Source organism: Ammospiza nelsoni, chromosome 1 (assembly GCF_027579445.1).
Source record: "Ammospiza nelsoni isolate bAmmNel1 chromosome 1, bAmmNel1.pri, whole genome shotgun sequence".
In the NCBI taxonomy this organism is placed as follows: domain Eukaryota; kingdom Metazoa; phylum Chordata; class Aves; order Passeriformes; family Passerellidae; genus Ammospiza; species Ammospiza nelsoni.
In genome coordinates, this window is record NC_080633.1 from 103,570,077 (window position 1) to 103,590,604 (window position 20,528).

Consider the following 20,528-nt stretch of genomic DNA (forward strand, 5'->3'; position numbering starts at 1 on the left):
GGAAATAACCCCTTAGAAATAAAATCCCTATTTTCGTTTTAGATTATTTAACTTGTTGCTTTCTGTGAGAAAGATAGTCAAGCTGGAACTTCCTGTTTATCAGGAATTACCAGGTTTTTTTACTCCATCCTTGTCTTCCCAGGCCAGCAAACTGTGGTGGCACTTGACAAATGAACAATTAAAAATAAAAGGTCTTGACAGAAAAATGCTGTTGACACAGTTTCTCAAGTTACTGATGACTTATATACAATCACAAGACATTGTGCATATATTTTATGTAGTGACATACACATATTTCTCATTTTTGATAGTTTAGGTGTATAGCACCATAAAAGGACAAACCATGCAATTTTCCAGTTTGAAAAACACTATATCTACTGGCATTTATAGTAGATATTGTGAAATGACTTAATGCTCTTCTCTAAAATTTAGTCACCTCCTTAAATTGCTGGATGTCAGAGGAAAATTTTTGAAATCAGTACAATCAAGTCCAGAAATATGCTATTGTCATGGAGGCCAAAGTGTGAAAACATAAATGAGTTAAAGGGTTGCCAGTTTTCCTGATGGATCTCTAGTATCTCAGAAAAATTTTTAGTTTTCCTGTAAGGTTCAGCTCCTAAATCCATTTGGGATGGAATAATAAATTTAATTGAAAGTGAAGTAAAATTTCAGCCCCTAGGACTACAGAGAAGAATTTGCTAACAGGACACAAGTGTATTCAAAAGTCATGGCAATCAGGAAGTGAATTAAAAAAAAATTACATGTCTTATAAACATGTAATTTGTTTTAATTCACTGCCCCATGTTCTCTGAATCATTGCATTTACAGTTACAGGGACTTTTCTGCAACACCGCATATTTTACAAGTTTAATATGAAAAAAGTTAAGTGTGTTATTAGGTGGCTTCTGGTTTCTGAGCTGTGGCTTTAGGTGCTGTCTAATGTCCAAGCCATTTAAGGTGTTTTCCATCTCTCTTCCCACCTCTCTTGGACATGGCACCACAGACTGCTCACGGTACCTCTGGGCATTTGGTTCCCCATTTGTTTCAGTAAAACTGCTTGCAGAGCAGAAGTATCAGCTGAGCAGCTTTTGCCACCAAGGAAAATGTCTGTGCCACTGTATCCAGAGGTAAACATCCAAGGGATTAGTTTAGAAATTTGGGAATTAATATCCCTTTATTTAAGCCCTGAACAATGGTGATGGGAAGAGCTTTCAAACTAAGAGATGAACATTCTCATGGAAGATTGCTGACAATTATCCAGACACTGTGTAGAGGGGAGCTATTACTTTCATTAGTACTGCCAATCACTGTCAGGGCAAAGAATTTAAGGCATACCACCATTCATAGATCAGAATAACAGGGCAGAACTAAGAAAATTATAAATTTCTAATACTACAATTTCTGCAGTACTAGAGAAGAAATGTGGAGGAAATATACTTTGATTTGCAACAAGAAAATACACTGATGACATATTTTGGACAAATTCTGCATGATATTGCTTACAGATTATTTTTACATTCCCAGCTTTGCAATGATCAGCATTTTTAGATGCTGATGCCTCAAGGGCAGCAGTCTGTGTCTGTACAACAGTGATCTTTAATGGCAAACTTTGGTTCCTGCATGACAATAAGCTGACAATGATTTTGAAGAAATATACATAGCACTGCCCGAACATGAAAGAGGGGACTAACCTCTGAACCAGAAAAGGATCTTTCTGTCTGTCATTTACTAAGAGAAGTGAACACTGGTTACATGTTGTCATACTCACAGCTAACTGATTTCCAAACTGGCTTCTGCCCAGGAAGCTGGATACCATTAGAAGATACTGGTGACACTGGAACTGTCTCAAATGTGGGCTGATAGGCAAGGAAAAATGATCAGACTGCAGTGAAGGCAAATGTCTACGGACAGAAACTGCTACAGTTCAAGCAAAGGTGTATCATTCTCAGCTTACACTCTCTTGACAAGATTAAACAATCTGTTGTGATTCTTCAGAGTACATTTTTCAAAGCCAAGCCTGAGAATCAATCTTCCCCAGACTGCACAGATTTGGACTGTGTGGAGGTCAGTAATACTGAAGCTTGCTGTACCTAATGAGTCCTGTCCTATAAAATGACTGAAATTAGCTAAGTAAATTGCTGTACAGAATTAGGCTAACTGAAAGGTCCTCCTCAAATTGTAATTCACCCTGGCTTTAATAATTTTGGCCACAAATCTTTTTGAAGACTCTCTGGCACATGTTGAATACCCGCTATTCCCAGGGACCTGTCACAAATCAGTCAGTCTGCTACCTCTTGTGATTTGGGCACCAGAAAGCTACTAAAGGATGGATGTCCTCCCACAGGTTATACACTAATACTTTTATCAGTGAATTGCAACAAACAACTTGAGGGAACAAAGAAACATTTTCTATATTCAAATTCATTTCTTTCCACTCCAGAAACCATTCTGCACTGCTGAGAGGTGGCTTGGCAGCCCAGAGGGTGACTTTCAAGCAGTGTCACCTCTTCTTAGCAGCGGAGTTTTGGCCTTGTCCTCAGCAGTTTTGTGGCTCATAAAGACAAATCTGAGTGTTTGTGTTCCATGGGTAATAACGGCTCAACTATTCATTCTCAAGTAAAAAGAAAAAAATACAACAAATAAAAACAAGGTCAGGAATTATAAAACTGCTCTGAAGGTTACTCAGTGAAAGGAAATACAATGTGCACATTTTTCTGCTGTTTTTTGTATCCTTGTGGGAAGCACCCAGCCCTTCTCAAACCTGCTGTCTCACACACCCTGAGCCTGGTGGAACAGACCCAGTTTTCCAGCTGAACCTGTAGCTGCAGGCCCCCATGAGCCCTTAATAGCAGCTCTTTTAATTGCTCTTTAAATTGCTAAGTCAGCTTTTTATCAACAAGTAGCAATGCCTCAGGGCAAAAATTCTGTTTTCCCCAGTTGTAGTCAATGTGCGGGAAAAGTGTTCAGGCTGTCAAAAAATGTCAGATATTTAAATGACAGGCAGCTCTTCTAATTGGAAGCCTGAAATAACGTTTCAGTTGTTTTATCCAATCTTATCCTTTAGCTATTTGGGTAACAAAGTCAAATGTAACAAGAATAAAATCTCTCCTGAGAAAGTCCATTCAATGGCTTGTGAGCTTGATAGCAAACAGGATCTGAGTCACATAGGCTTCCTTTGCCAGAAGACTGTAGGGACCATGGATTTTTTAAAAAAGAGAGCTGGATACTCATGATAAAATCCCACAACATTTACACAAAAAGCTTCAGGACATAAAAAAGCACCATAAATTTCATGTGGGAGTATAGACGTGGAGAGGATTGCTTAACTTGTCTCAGCAATTTGGGAAAATCAACCATAAAAGCAGATATGCTTCTGCTTAAGACCCAGATAGAGAAATTAATGGTAAATATTAGCAACTGGCTCATCTACTTTCAGTGCTCAAAATGTCTGACCCTTTGAACAATACTCAGAATAGATTTATGGTAAATCAAATTTATTTAGGAAAAAACTCTTCCAGCCTTGTTACATGGGTGAAATGAGTCGTGAAGCACCTGCAGTACCCTGGTTCTGATAAGCAGGGCAGAGCTGGCAGACACAGATATGGAAGATGGAGTGGACTGCACACTCTGCCTGGCACCAGCAGGGCTGGCAGCAGGCAGCCCTAGCCTGGGGAACTGCATAATGTGAACTGTGCACAATAACTGGGGTACCTGAAAATCTCATATCCTCAGTCCCATTTCCCAGCCTCCACAGTGAGAGTCTATAATGAAACCAAATCTATGTCTCTTTTGTTAAAATGTCTTCCTTCCTCCCCGCCCTTACTTTTTTTTTTTATGTTAGAAAGACTGGGAATAAAACCTTTTTAATGCATGAATTTAAAGATCCCGATTATTTCTGCAGGGTAAAGGAAAATTAAAGAACTTTTGAAGACCTTTTCCCAATGAATGTGAAAGACCAAGAGTCAAACTGTGTCCTTAAATAAACTGAGACAGCTTTATTCATTTGCCTGAGGCTTCAGCAAAGGTGAGGCTTCCCATATCCTGATTTTGACTGAAAGTGATTCATTAGACACACTAAAAATGAGCCCACTGTTTACTGCTACAACATACACAGGAATTTCCAATGGGAAGATGAAATCAGAAGAGCAAAGGAGAGGATGGAGATGAGGAAGACAAACAGTTCTTTAGTAGCTACACTCATTGTAGAGATGTAAAACCAAATCATTGGAGCACCAAAGAGACCAAATTTTATTTTCAGCCCTGAAGCTAAAGGAAATAAAGGCAAAGGAGGATAACCTTATAGCTCTGGCCAGGATACAATTTGCCCATGCTTTGAATATATTCACATTTCCAAGCACTGCCACCACAAACATCTTTTCATGCAAATAGCTCTGGGTTAGTAAGGGATTTTTCTTTAACTAGGACATGATTTTGTCATGCATTGATGAAGTAAAATGCTTGTAGAAAGTCTTCAGGAGTTTTAGTTAATTACAATGTACAGGGTTGGGCTGTTAATGAGCGCAGTGCTTCATCTCCTCTGTCCAATAACACAATGAATGTATGTGTGTCCCCCATTTGTACGCTGCTGTTGATTTTTCTAAGCTCTGAGCACTAGCAGAGCCGATAGCTTCTGATGGAAGCAGCAGGGTACCAGCAGTAAGGAAAATCAGGCCACTGTGATTAATAAACCATCCAATTTAAAACTCAGTAGTGTGGCTGTCAGTCGAGTCTGCTGGCTGTGGACCTGTCTGAAGCAGAGCAAAAGCACCTCAGCTGGGACAGGCTGCTCTGCTTGCCAAGGCATGGCTTTTGTAAGCACAGGGCATTGTGGTACCACAGGGGTAGCATTTTGCCCCTAGGGATCACAGCTCCTTTCCAGGACGGGCAACAGAAAAAACAAAAAAAAACCCCTAAAAGCTATCAAAACAAGAAAAGGAATAACTGCATTTCCTTTTATTTCAGTCCATTCTGTCTGTTGAGGGGACACTCCTGCCAGGGGGGCATGGACCTCAAGGCAGGATGGCTGGAAAAGCACCTTTTGTTCTGTGCTGACCCATGCAGAGCCTGGCCACTAGGCAGTAGTAGCAAAACATCTAGTAGGAAGGGTTTTTTCAGAACAGAGAGGAAAAAACTAGGGCAAATCTATCTTCTTCTTTCCCCACTCCAGATGACAACTAATTTATGCCTCTTTAGTGGTCCCCTAAATCTCATCTCAGGTGACCCTAAAGAGCTAATCCCCTTTTCTCTCATCATTAGCCAAGGAAGAGAGTAATCCATCATGTGACCCATCCCTCTGGGCTCTTGTGATTCTTAGGTTGTTGGGAAGAGGTGTAAATCCATTCTCCTAATGGGGAGGATTATAGAGTTAAGTGAAACAATTAGACCTGATTTGCTATTTGCAGCATGTTCTGTTTACTTCTGCCCTTCCCAACTAAAAGGCAGGATGGGAAAGCAGAACTGCATGTCATTTCAAGCAGTCTCTCTTCCCCAGCTGTGAAGAAAAGATTTGCTTGTCCCCATCTCCAGCCACTCTTTTCTTTTGGCTGGGTTGTTTTTAATGTGCTTCACTTCCCCAAACTGATAAATCTCAAAGATTCTCTGGCAGCTGTAGGACCATGCCCAAAGAGGCAGCAAAGCTCCAGGGACTGCTGATACCCCCTTAAAAAGACTACCTGGGAAACCCTTAGGTCAGGGACTCAAGCCCTCCTGAAGTGTGTTTATCCCTGAAGGGCTGATAATTAGGACAAAGTTTCTAAATCCCATAACAAGCAGCAGAGATAGGAGCACTGGTGAATAGAAAAATTAGAGTGCTGGAGCCTTGCAGGCTTTTCGAACTAAAACGTTTCACAGGCTGCTGGAGGGAGGTGATGGTGTGCTCTGCAGTTGTGTTTTGGCATCTGGGTTTAACATCTAGGTCAGCACCTGCAGAACTGCATATTTTTGTGGGAAGAAGAATTAGAAGACTTAATTACTGATTTGATCTTATCTTTTAGACTTTCACAATGCAGAACTAGTAAGCAAACTGAATTTTTGCTTAAAACACTGATTTGAAGCGCAGCTGCTCTGAGCATCCAAATTCCTTTTGCAAGTGAGAAACTTTATCAAGTTAGAAGGAGAAAATAAGCAGGTCAAAACCAAATCAATAACGTTCCAATCTGAGAGGAAACATACAACTCTTATTTGGCTGACTTAAATTAATTAGGAAACTGAAGCTTTTGTAAAAAAAATTATACACTTTATGGTTTACAGATACTTGAATCAGGAGAAGTGAGCTAATCTAGCTTTTTAATGTTCATGCAAAAATGCCTGATATCTCTCATTAAAGAATGTCTGCCCACAGGAAAGTACTGGATGCTTCTGGATGTATTAGTGGGATATGTGCAAGAGGTTCAAAAGAATCCAGATATTAAATTTGGAAACAAAAAGTTTAAATATCTGGACATTGTATCTTTGTAATTTTAACATAACTATGCAGCTACAATTTTTGTTCCCAATTTTTTTTTTAATACTCCAGGATATCAAGCCTTGAGGAGATGGTAGAACACACAGGAAAGGACAAAGCAATGCCATAATGAAAAACAGTTTGTGGGAGTTTCATAATGGCAACAATTTTAATATTAATTTCAAAGGTGAGCTTGTGATCTTATTGGTGACTCCCATTTAAGACATCATAAGTGATAAACATAAAATCATGTATGTTCCTTTGAGCAGTGGACTAAACTCACACAGCTGACTACATTCACCAGAATCAAAACATGTACTGACAGGAACTGGTGTGTTCAGAGCTATCCTCAGGGAAAAGTGGATGAAACCTCCAGAGGTACTGCTGATTTCTGAAGCCATGAAGCAAATGAACAGTAATAGGTTTTTGTTTGCTATGTAAGTGAAATGTAACTGCCAGTGTACAAGTTACAATCGTGCTGGCAGGTGTTTAATTGCTCATGCATATTTGAACCCCAGTTGCTTCATTAGACAAGTTTTACTTCACCACTGAGACTGCTGAGTAAATAGCAAGTGTCCCCAGAAGCCATCAAAAATTTGAACAGCTGCCAAGAGTAACTCACCAGTTTGCAAAAAATAAAGGAGCAAATGTTAGTCTTGACATGAGGCTGCAGGAGGATGGCTGGCAACAGATACAACTTTATGTTACAGGTTAGTTACAACACTGTACCCCTGCATTTGGTTTTTTCCTTTCCTCTCAAATGTACTGTATACAGCATTAAAAGTCTGGTGTTATGGTCAGAAACTGCTAATGACTGCCTGTGCATTGTCAGCAGGAAAGGGTTCCTGTCTTGCACAAACTTTGGTGAGCTACTTGCAAACTGCATAAAAGTTAAGATCAAAGGCATGCATGGGGACACTTACAGAAGAGTCACTGGTGCCAAAGATGTCTCGCACATCCCGGACTGTGTGCTTGTTCTTCTTCCTCAGGGTCTGAGTGTAGGTGTTGTACCTCTTCTGTACAGCAGCAGCTTGAGTTCTGGTCAGAGTGGACAGCAGGGCTTGGCCATCCTCCTCTTCAGCTCCTGAGATCAATGTGGATAAACCTACATCTTGCAGCCATTCTGCCTCCAGCTCCCCTTCTGTGGAGGAAGACAGCATGTTAATAACCCTGGCAAGAAGGGAGAGGGGGCTGAGGAAAAGAGTTGGCATGATGGACTGCTATCACAGCCTTTACCTTGAGAATACTCTAATTCCAATCTTTCTTAGGCCACAAGGGCAAGTTAAGTTAGGTTTGTAAACATATTGTCTTCAAAAAACTTTCAGTTTATCAGTATCTGCACAAGAGAGGCTTATGAGGAGAACAGAAGAGGGATTTCATCAGCATATGCGTGTGAAGAAGGCAGCAGAGAAACCAGCCTGACAAAGCAAGGTCCCTAAAAATTAATTCGTAATTCAAAAGCATAAATCCCCTTAGTTCCCATTTATGCCATGCTCACCATTTGTAACATGGTGTACTGGAGAATTTATTTCCATTTGGCTGATGGAAATAAAATTGGCGTTCCAATTCAAATAAACAGAAATACTGGAGGTGTGCATACAACAGAATAATGGATTTGCACTCTAGTGGTGCAATTCCAGAGGGTCAGCTGGTAGAGAGTGAAGAAGCCACACTGAGAGAAGGGTGATGTCCACCTAGACCAACTGCTTGTTTTGAACAAGATGATTAAGAACCAGGACTGCTCACTAAAGAACAAGGGTCAGGAAGGGCTAAGTGTCTAAGAGGTCATGTAAGGGAGGAAGACGCAGAAATAGCCATCCTGGCAAGCCAGGTATCATTCTAACTTCTAATTATTAAAGACTCATTAGCACTGTACACCTCAGCGTTTTTTGGGATCTCAATGTTAATACTTTCTTTAATCTGTTCAATACCTGCTTCCCAACTGGTTCAATACTGCAATTGGTTCCATAGTAAGGGCACACATTGTGGGAAGAATTGTTTTCTATCCTGGCACTGTTGGACATGGCAGATACTTCTGGCATCTTTTCACAGAGCCACACCTGCAGTCCTCTCACTACCAAAATCTGTCCATGTGAAGACAATATAGGTTTTCAGCTTGCTACCTGTTACCTGAAATGAATGTGCCTTGTCACTATCTGGCTGTGGAAAGGTCCAAGTCTACCTTCTCTGAATCATTCAGTAATTTTAAACTTTGCTCTTACTGCTTTTTGATTTGTGCTGTTTTTAAAATAAACAGTCATAGTATTTTAAAATCTCTCTTCACGTAGGAGATTTTGAGGACCTTCATTTCAGTTTTGTGAGCAATCCTAGCTCAGCAGTAAGCTGCTTGACACAAGACAGCAATTTCATTCCAGCCCTGACTGAAGAAGAGGTACTACAAATAAACATGTCAAACAGGAAATGGATTAATTTGCAGCATGTTCTATAAAACAACTCGTCAATGCTCTTATTGTTCTTGTCCCAGCACCAGTGTTAATGGCAGGTTGGTATTTCCAATCTCCCTTTATTGCCTCTTCTTGACATCAGAATGCAGGCTGATTGATGGACACCAGTTTGCTGCACTTTGGCAGTTACATACACAAAAGAGAAAATTACAGGACTGGGCTGCAGGGACAAGCAAAAGCATCTTATGCATGTGCCATCACTGACTTCATTGTTAACTGCCCTGCCTCTTTACAAAGCACTACAAAAATAGCTGCTTCTAAACCCCTGCTCTGTGTTAGCCAGGGGTGTGACCAGCCCTGTATCCCATGAAAGAGCTTGTCTCTGCTCTTATCCTTTCTGTATCCACAGACAGGATGAAGACTGTTCCTTTTCCTTCTCTGTAAGCTTTGAACCAGTGATTCTTCTGCCATTTTCACTCTTCTTTCTAGAGAAGGTCTCTTCTCTTTCTTGTGCACTGCTGTTGGAGCCATATCTGTCCATATTTCAGCTTTTAAATAACATTAATTCTGGCTTTTGTCCTGACATATTCTTTCCAAGAATTGAGCTTGTAATCAAACTTGCTATGAAAAACATCAGGGCAGACATTAAATTCTGCCTGCTTACGAGTCACCCTGTGACTTGTTTTCTCTGGCTTTTCCCTTTTCCTGTTCCAACCACACACAAACAATAGACTAACACATAATGACAACAATTAAAGGAGTAAAAGTATTAAAGAGAAGAAATTATTGCATTAAAAAATGCTCAAAATTTTATGACACATTGGTATTAAATTAAGGTTAACCCCTCCCCTCCCCCATGTGGTTTAAGAAGGCATTATTTTTATAGTTTTAGTTACTAATAGAGCACGACAGTCTTGATACTGTGTTTGATTCTGCAGCACCAGAAGACAGATAATTGAGAGAGTAGTTCTCTTTTTCTCATAGAGTTTGCTAGGAAAGACATGTGTCTTGCTTTGAATCTCAGATATAACCTGAAACAGCCCAGAGATATAACCTTAAATAACTCCCAGCATTCAAGCCTTGTAACAAAAGTTGTAAAGCAATTCTGCACAGCATGGGCATCTTAAATACACCACGACTTTCGCCTCCCCTACATTTTCATCCCTTGTGTCACTTGTCATGATCTTCTGTTCCTTTTTTTACTGTATTTGCTAACATCAACAGAATAAGTATGCTGTTGTCTGCCCTTTGCACATGATGTCTGGCAAAGCACACTGAGGTTTTGACAGTCATGCCTGCCTGGCTTCTATCACCCTTTGGCCTCCTTCTTAAGGATCTTCATCTTCTCCTCTCAAAGACATCTGAAATTAATATTTGCTTTTATTTTGCCCTGAGGGTTTCCACATTGGTTTTTAGTGTTTTGATCACTGGCAAGGAGTATTATCCTATTAGGAGCCTAATAGAACTCACTATTATTTCCAAGATTTATGATCCCAGACTGAATATATTCCTGATGTTAATAACCAGGACAAGCACTGCCTGATTGTGTGTGGGTGTATGCAATACATATATATGCATTTAAGACAACAATATGAATGTAAATGAAGTGTGGAGATGTATTGCATTTTGACTTACAGACTCATTTTTAATTCAGGGCAAAGGGGAAAAAATCAATGTGATTTCATGAGGTATACTCAGACAAAGGGTAACACGGGACTGCAGCAGAGTTCAGGCAGTTGAGAAGATTTAGTTCAGCACTGATGAAAGTGATGGAAAAGTTTCTGGAAAGTAAGATCTTGTATTGCCTTGTCCTATTAAGTTATCCAACTTGGCAGCTCACAGATTTGTGTCATTCCCCTGACTGTGCAGAGGAGTCAGGGACACCTGTTAGTTTGTGCTGACAATTGCATGGAGGAGGCACCAAGAGGCTCATGATCTCCTTAGGGAGTCTCCAAGCTGAAGAGTATGACCAGACAGGAGTTTTCCCAATAAGAAACAGAGTAGTGCAGAACAGTGGATTTAGGCTGACTGATCATAATCCTCACAGCAGACCAAGATTTCTGGTGGTCTTCTCCTTTTGCTTCCAGGAGAGTCCAGCTGGAAACTAGTGAATGGGAGGTGTTTCCCATGGAAACAGCACATGGCTGGAGCTAGATACCTCTGCATGGGTTACTTACCATGACTGGTTGCATATTTGATTGCTTAAAAAATAATAAAGCAGTACTTTCCACCATTCTTCCTGGTAGCAGAATTAATGACATCCCATTGCATGTCAAGGTAGGAAAAATACATCATTACTCGTGTTAATAATTGTATGGAAAGAGCATGCCATCATTTCAAAATCTATCCCTACATCAGTAGTTACCAGACCAGGGAGCAACAGAAGGGTAGCAGCAGTTATCAGCAGGTCACGACCTCAGAAGAAATTTGGTTTCATTGTATAGTAACACCTGGTATTTTGTGTTACACAATCTAATACATTTGTGACGGGGGTCCTAACTGGGAAAAAAAAAAATGGGAACCACTGTTCGAGGTGTTATCAAATCATCTAACACAAAGGTGCATTGCAACAAGCTATCACATACTGAATGTTTTTTCCAAACACAGTGCCTAACGAGAGGGGAAAACATTAAGGTAACAGAATGAGGTAGTAATACCTTCAGGACATGTTGTATAAGTGATGAATTAATTTGGTCAAGTGAGGAGCCCGAACAATATAGGCATCCTTACATTCAGACTTATCTCTAAACTCTCCTTGAATGATATCTTAATTGGGCAATCTCAGAGAAACAGGCAGATATCAAATTCCTGATAGGAGAATACTACATCTAACCAAAAACTGCTTCAACACTTTAATTATTTCTGAATCATATCCTATGAAAAGCCAGAAAGTTTAAAATTATAGCATACTAAATTAACATTTTGCTACTTTAAATGTTTTGGTTTAATCTATTTAATGCTGTAAATTTAGTTTTCATTGAGTGCCTCTCTTTTCTGAATTACACTGTATCTGTCTTCCCAAAGCACAAATAAAATCAATGCAACAAAACTTACTTCAGAAGTTAATTAGTGGCTCCAGTGCATAAACCGGACAATTATTGTTTCTTGCCAGTGGTTAACTGTGATGTTCATAAGAGTAGCTACAATGACTATAGACCCAGACTAGTACTTCTGCTCAGACTGAGTGATGCGAGGAAGGAGATCAGGCCATGACCCTTTAGAGAGGAGGCAAAGCCAGGGAACGAGGAATAAGTGGTGTTCATGTGCTCACCATCAGCAGGTTTGAACTCCAAGAGCATTGCTTCTTCAGGTCCATCTTCTCTGCTCTCCTTGATGCTCTCCACCTCACACCAGAAGTCCTCCATGGAAGTGCTGTCCATGGAGGCCTGAGAATTGGAGCGACTGAAGGCAGGAGGCACTGACTCGTTGGAAAGCATCCTGTTAATTCTTCGACAACGAGAGAAAGACTTTCTGAAAAGAGAAAGCCATACAAAGAAAATCATCTTTCTATCACGCTAACTTGTGCCATTCAAACGGAGCAGGCAACCAGTGCTTGACCTGTGGCTGTACCAGGAAGTAGGGAACAAGATTTCAGAGGCCAAGTACACAGTCCTGGTAATTGTCATGATCTCCGTTGCTCACAACAATAAAGGCTGGACATGTATTTTGCATCTGATAACTTATCTCTTTAATGTCCTTCAGTATTTCCCAATCTAGAGGGAACTCAGGAAACACAATTTCTACTTCTAATACTGAAGAGACACTGGGAAACTATTTTCACTTCTTTTTGCCTCAGTTTCTCTTTCTATCCCTTCCTGTTTTGCTTACTGGATGAAATGCCTCAGCGAAAACTTCTCTGGGGAAAAATAATGAGAACTGGGAACACTGAAATATTTTACAAACTCACCTTCACTCCAAAAAAGAAAAAAACCTTGAAATATTTTAATTTGAAAAAAGAATTACTTTTAATTTAAAAAGCCTTTAAAAAAGATTTGGGTTTTTTTTTCTTAAGTTAAAATAATTTTAAACAAAATCTGACTTTGAATTAAAGTAGTATATTCTAGGTCAAACAGAGGTTTTGATCAAGGTTCAAAAAATTTGATTCACCAAAAAACAAGTTTCAAGTTAAGATTCAATACAGGTATTGAATTAAAACTAGGTTTGCTCCTTGCTCTTTTGTTCTTGTCTTTTCCCCACCGTAAATACATGCTGAAGAGAGTTATACAAATTCATTCGAAATCTCATATAACACCCACCATGAAAATTGCCTGACTTTGTTCTTTCGCATTATTATGGCTGCAATACTGTAAACAGCTTTTGTATGTGTAATTGCAGTAGATACAGCAATCAGTAGTAATAACCACAACAATATTTGTACAAAGGAGTTAGGAGGTAACACAATTTTGGCAGAGAGCTAGGCCATAGGAATTAATGGAAAATTCTGACCTAAGGTCTTCTGACCTTCACTTATCTGAATTAATTCAAATACAGTTTCCCTTTCTCTTCCTCTTCTGTATGGCATGATCCTGCCAAAACGCCTTTGTTTAAAACCACAGGCATCACTTTTACTCCACTAGAAAAAAAGATATTTCCTTTTCAGTGTTTCCCTCCTTATCAAAGTTTTCCTAATGGATGTATAAACAATGTATTATTTCATAAAGCTGACTGAGCATGCTTCTCCCTCACTGCGCTGCTGCTCCTGCTTCATCCTTCCCTGCCAGTGAAGGGCTGGATGCTTCCCTGGGGCTTGCAGGGCCTCCTCACTTTATCTGGGCAGGTCCTTCTGGGCTAGATCTGAGCTCCAGGCTGGGGAGCTGTGGTGGGAACAACAGAGCACAACAAACCCAACTTTGGACGTGATCAGGCATTATAAAAGGCAAAGCTCAGGCCTTCGTCTCTTTTTGAACACTCATAGGTGTAATATGGATGATTCATCTGCCAAATCAGCCCCTGTGCTCTTGGAAGCAAAGCTGGGAAGCAAAGCTTTCTGATGGGTGATGACATTGCAGCAGGAGAGAACACTCAGTGTGGTGGTGGAGACACAATCTCTGGAAAGAGAAGTGCTGTCTTCAGTGTTTCTCTCCGTTTCTCCCCTCGTAAACAGTTTGTTTGCTTTAAAACACAGTGCTGAAACTGTTGTTGTTTTAATTAGAACAAGCCACAGCCGCCAAATGCGAGAGGAATTTGTGACACAACTGTGGTTAAAACGCTTTTGTTGTTGCTCTCCCTCTGGGGAGATGTGAGTTTCAGTTGGCTTTTATTCCCAAAGCCTCACATGGCTGGGGTACCTGATAAATTATAATCACCGGAATTATGCATCTGGACATGTCGGCCTCTGGGGTTTTTGTATGGATTTCCCTTTCTTTTGTGGATTCATCTATGTCTCATCCTCACATTAGCAAGTAAGAAAAATGCAAGGATCACTGGATTTAAATATGATGAGTTAATAGTGTACCAAGCATCCCTGAGCAGAGCTTTTAACCAGCAGAAGCAGAACTCCTGAGAAGCAGCCAGAAAACCCCATCTCTTCAGCTGGGAGCTGGGTGGGACGGGGCAAACAGCACCCACCAACACATTGCTTGTTGCTGTGAAAACATGAGCTCTTTTGTTCAAAAGGTGATAGTGAACACGAGTAAGGAAAAAGGCAAAGCTGCCTGGAACTCCAATGGTGTTTGGGGCCTCCGTTCACTGGACATTGTGCAAGCAGAGGAGACACCAGGGGCTGTCTGTCCTTCTGCCACAGCTTGTCTCTCTCACCAGCTCCTCTTCAGCTTGGGGCCTGAGATCCCAACATTTCTGCTCACTGAGAAATTCATGTCCCTGCTTAATATAAACCTCTGTGGAAATCAAGTCCCTATACATGCTATATAGCACAGCCCAGAGCTCTCGAGCCGGCAACTGCAGGAGGGAACACTCTCACCATTCTGGAATCAAACACGAGCTGGGATGAGAAGAGGGCACCCCTGATAGCATCACTGGCTCCCATCATTTAGTCATGGTCAGGGAATTTAAACATTTCCTGCCCTCCCAGTGTGAATCTTGACCACGACCTTTGTGCTCTTCAGGCGCCACACCACTCTGATCCTTGGGCTTTGGCTCCATCAGCACTTCAGCTGGCTGGGACCAAGGCTTTTTATTTCACCATATTAGGAAGAAAGAGGCTTAGTGGGTTGCTGCTTTTCTCCCCACAGTGAGTGTGCTTATTTTGTAATATTACCATACCAGAAAGCTAACTGCTTAAATAGATCATGTAAAACAGCAACAACTGCTGTGGCAACCAGCTTTGCCAAATACGTCTAAGATTCCTGGGTAATTAATGTGCATTTACAACAATATTACAAGTATGGAGCTTATTTGGAAAATCAGCTGAACAAAGTTCCTGAGAACTTCATATTTGAGGCTTGTTATCCCAACCCAGATTAAATCAAGCTGTGTAAAATTCCGGTAACAAGAAAGGTTAGGCAGAGGTGCTTTATCCTTATTGGTAAACATCTGAAGCTTGCTTCCAGGTGGTCTGGTACAAACCTTCTCCAATTATTCTGAGTCTGCCTAATTAAAGCTCATGTGTTTGAAAGACTTCCATCTTTTTTCCAGCTGCTGTTTTGACCCATATACCTGTGACTTTTGTCCTGGAGGAAGTGGTCTTGCCTTTATGTGATAATGGCAGTTGTCTCCCATTTCCTCCAGCCAAAACTGCTCAAAACAGTTTCAGGAAAAAAAATCCTACTGAGGAAGCAAAGCATATTCTTCACTGCTTTAATTAATTCTTGAAGGACACTGTAAGAGCACTGACTCAGCAATCTGTCTGTCTCAGAAACAGCTAAAGAAGCCCAGGCTGCCTGTTACCTGGGAACCCTTGCAGCAGACAACCTCTGTTCCTGACACCTTTTTCACCCTCAAGCCATCCTTTGTTTCGGTCTTTTTTTCTCAGTGTCTCAAGAGAAGTTCAGAACAATAAAAAGTTTTCACTAAGCTGATTCTGCTGCTCCTACAGGAAAGTGGTAAACCAGTCCTTTTAAGCAAGCAGCAGTCACAGAGTTCATGCTAAGTTTCTTTTGTTCCCTCACACACATGGGTAGTAGTAAGCTAATCTGAAATGCTGATTAAATTAAACACAGGAGGGATCTCAGATCCTGGCTTCCTCGATGGAAAAAGTTGGGAGAGGAGTATGAAACTAAAAGCACTGAGCAAAAATTATAGCAACTCCACTGAATGAGCCGAAATGTTTTTCAGGATGGAATAAAATAAAAAAGAAAAAAAAATGAAAAGTATATAAAAACTAATGTTATCAAAGAACTTGTCTATTACTGGATACTTGCAGAAGAAAGAGTTAAAGAGTGTCAGGAAGGAGAAATATGACATAATTTAGAAAGCTTTCCATGGAAAAACTATTGCAGGGAAGGAGGGTATTTCCATGGGGCACTAGAGAAAGCTAATTCAACTGTGTTTGACTTTGGTTTTGGCCTGGTGTATAACACTGATGAAATGCATCAGCTAAACAAGCCTCCTGACCCCATATTTTATCTTGCATATGTACTGCAGTATGTGTTCAGGATCTGATACCACCTATCGATTTCAGGACAGCCAAGCCAGATCCAATAAGCTGTTCCCACCCTATACTCAAAATAAAGGTTTGTAAAACCACACAAAGAGCTGGCTCAGTGACACTTAATGATTGCTCACAGGCTCAGTAATGATAAAGCCAAGCTTGTATTTTGAGTTTGATTAAGTAATGGATGGTGAAGAATCCATAAAACAAATTGAAGCAATAAAGCCATCTTGTAGTTAAAAACAGCACTTGATTGTTGCTTACACAGAGGGAGAGGACATCTTATTCTTGCGGGCTGTTATCCTTCATTTCATTCAGTGGGTCCTGAACCTGCTTCACCACAATTAGTCACTTTTATAAGACTGGGAAAGGTGAAGCAATCAAATTGTCCAGGTCATTATAGGATGAAGATCCGTCTTTTCACACTGCAATAATTTTATCAGGATAACTACCTGTTCAGCTTTTCCCATATCTAAAAAAGGGGATAGTAGCTTGCATTGACAGGGAAAAAACATTTATTCCTTGTTATTAAGAACTGTTCTGAATTTTTAGCAGTCATGTACCAATACATCTCTTTCTTCTAAATAAAATGTATACAAATTCCAGGCAAAGGAAGAGACCAGCAATGGGAAATAGTACTTTTGTGCACAGTTCACTCTTGACCCAAATCTCTCATCTTCTGGTTCCTTCCTGGTGACCTTGTTCCTGCACTGTTTGTGGTCTGCTTATTTCCTTCTCCCCATGCTTCATGGCTTCTGATCACAGAGAAGGGAATATATCACAATATCCCCCCAACTCCATCTACACACTTCTGTTTCTGATTATCTTGCAGATGTTAGGCAAATTGTAGACAGTGGATGCTAAAGCTTCCTTGTCCTCTCTCTAGCATCTGGCATAGCAAATATTTAAATATGCTCACTCTTGCTGTCACACTGCCCTGCTTTGTAAAAGAGTATTTGAGTGAGAGGCAGAGAAAGGTTTTATTTCATTATTAATTTTCTCATCCTGTGGTCCAGCAGAACTCCAAAAACATGTGAATCTCATCACTCTTTTGTTGACAAAGATGGGTTTGAAAATAAGCCATCACCTTACTGTATTGGTTAGATTTCAAAACATAGGAATTCTCAATTTTGCCTATCTTTATATTCTACAAAAGATTCTTCAAAATATGTTTCTGTCAACTTGAATTTTACCCCAGATTCTGCACCTGGGGCGGGTCAACCCTGGGTATATACACAGATTGAGGAACTAAATACTGGAGAGCAGCACCACAAAAAAGGGTCCTGGGGGTCCTGTTGATGGCAAGCTGAACATGAGTCAGCAGTGCCCTGGCAGCCAGAAGGGCCAACCCTGTCCTGAGGGCATCAGGGACAGCATCACCAGCCCAGCAAGGAGGCGATTGTCCTGCTCTGCTCTGCACTTGGGCAGCTTTGGGAGCCACAGTATAAGATATAAAGCTGTTAAAGACCATACAGAGGAAGTCTGCAGAGATGGTGAACTGTCTACAGGGAAAGCTGTATGAGAGGTGACTCAGATCACTTGGTTTTTTCAGCCTGGAAAAGAGGAGACTGAAGGGAGACTTCACAGCAGTCCACAGCTTCCTCATGAGGGAAAGAGCCCGGGCAGCGACTGATCTCCTCTCTGGTGACCTGCAATGGGACATGAGGGAATGGCATGAACCTGTGTCAGGTGAGGTTTGAGCTGGATATCAGGTAAAGATTTTTTCAACCACAGGGTGGTTGGGCACTGGAAAAGGCTCCCCAGGGAAGTGGTCATAGCACCAGCCGGACAGAGTTCAAGAAGAGTTTGGACAATGTCCTCAGGCACATGGTGTGACTCTTGGGGCTGTCATGCACAGGGCTAGAAGTTGTACTTGGATGATCTTTATGGTCCCTTTCAACTCAGGATGTTCTATACTTCTATGGTTTTTAGGATCAAAAGGGGTTGTCTACTGAATTTTTAGATTTAAAGACTTAAAAGAGAAAAGATCTGTAATATGTACAGAAATTAAAAGCTTTGTTTATTTAATTATATTTTGTCTGCAATTCATCAAGGTAGTAACAGAAGTTAGGAGATTGAGTTGCAGAATTTGCATGCCAGTGTTACCTGCCAACATTTAAAAATGCATTTTACCTTGGGTTCTTCAGCTGTCTCTTACGCAACGTCCCTGTAAGTGGCAGGGAAGTTCCCTGCCCTAACAAAGGCCACATTGTGGCCCCTCTTCAGCCAAACATGGAGACTGCAGAAGAATCTCTCTCTGTTTGTGGGTTCCAGTGTGAGGGCTCTCACAATCAAACCCTTTGAGCCTGGGGAGTTCAGGGAATATACTCTCTAGGTATTGCCTGCTGGCAACAGTGACCTTTGGGGACATAACCCAGACCACCCCAGCACTCTGGCAATCACATCACTTCAGTGCTGGCCCAATCCAACAGAGACAGTGCACTACATGGCTGCAATGTGTCTGTCAAAAGCTGAAAGGGACTCTATTTCATCTTCTTTCTCCTAACAAAGCTGTTGCTAAAGGGCAGAAGGGGTTCCCAAATGATTAACAAGAGTATGTTCTGTTAACCATTTTTTTTCAAGTTAATTGGAAAGAATTCTTTTCATATACATTAAGAGGAAGCAGTATAAGCCAGTTTTCAATGCTGATGACTTAAGAACATGAACAGATCATGCAGAATATGTCACATGGAATTTTCAGTGGGTATGGGCAAGATAAGAAACATCTGGACATGACCCACAGGAGGCAAAAGCTGGACATGAGCAGCTGGTTCAAACATCTTAAATATTTCCAACATATATTTATTGTTAGAACTGCCAAATTCTTTTGTTGTGTTGATGCTTGCCTAAGACCTATTTATTTTCTATGAGAAACAAATCCATGTACCCAGGGTAGGACAAAGAAACACAGGAATATTGGCCATGTACTGTAGGCTTCGAAAACCCCGTGTTTCCAGAAAATGTTTGCTCTATTGTGCCTTTACAGTACAAATGACTTGTGTCTGAGCACTGAACCCACTGGATGTATGTCACACTTCATCATGAAAGGCTCTGAGAGCACCGGGCTCACTGCACATGCACTGTACAATTTATCCACTTCTGTTGAGTAGATGTCTCCATAAATTCCATCTGGCACTCACCCAGAGAGATCCTAGTTAGCTAAGCACTCCGAAATCCAAGGCAAACCCTTCAGATTTCACCTGGACTGACCCTGAAAATAGGTTGGGTGGCAGACCTGCATTTACTACTAGTCCTTGGCATGAATTACTCAGTGAAGGCACACAAATAGCATGAGGCAGAAGTGTTTTGTTCTGCAGTTCAGGGCAAGCAGTGTGTTAACCAAAGTAGAAAGCAAAGATGGTTAAGAGTCACATGAAGGAAAAGGAGAGCAGGAAGCACAAATAAATTAGATTCTGTCTAAACACTGGTACTGCACAAAGTGTGATGCTGTTCACTGCACGCACTCAGTGCCTCCTCAGAGAGCTATCTGCAGCAGTGAGGAAAACCTCACAAAAGGCAGTGGAAAAGCTGTCACGCTCTTTTGCTTCCTACTGCTCTGATGGTGTCACCTCTAAGGTAACCAAGAGCCCTGTAAACACTCCCTGGGTACAGCATGGTCTCATGTCAGCTGGAGTACATCAGGCCACTGTGCATCCTTCTGTGTGCAACTACAAGCACCAAGGAGTTAGAAGGAGGAGGAAAGTAATGCACAGACTGATCCAGAATATTTTTTTACAATAAAATTGATTAGCCTCTGCCAGCAACTCACATTTAGCCAGATTCATTATTTATAACACAACAGGATAGTTAAAACTGCAGGAAATGCACAGGTTCAAGAGCTCCAGTGGGGCCCAAATCATACACCAAGCAAAGAAGCAAACTAAGTAAAATCCATGTGAGATGTAAACTTGACAATCTTAGGAGAGTTTTGGCTCTAGAACCACAAATTAGGGTTTTTAAAGAAAAATAAATATCAAAATACTCAGCAGACACAATGAAGCACTGAAATATAAGGGATCAAACTTTCTACAGCTTTCAATACATCTTCTAACATTGCCTCCATTTATGACAAAAATGGGAAAGGAGGAGCTATCCTTTCAACCAGAATGATTATTATCATTAAGAAACTCAG

The 20,528-nt window shown here is 40.9% G+C and overlaps 1 protein-coding gene across 1 annotated transcript in view; it reads right to left on the bottom strand.

Annotated features, from left to right (window-relative positions):
• Positions 1-20,528, bottom strand: part of ARHGAP28 (Rho GTPase activating protein 28) — a 76,061-nt gene that overhangs the window by 22,782 nt on the left and 32,751 nt on the right. The window contains exons 2-4 of the mRNA XM_059479349.1: positions 12,119-12,318; positions 7,366-7,583; positions 1,769-1,856 (exon numbers count right to left, since the gene is read on the bottom strand). Coding sequence (XP_059335332.1) covers positions 1,769-1,856; positions 7,366-7,583; positions 12,119-12,318 — 506 coding nt within the window. The remainder of the gene's footprint in view (positions 1-1,768; positions 1,857-7,365; positions 7,584-12,118; positions 12,319-20,528) is intronic.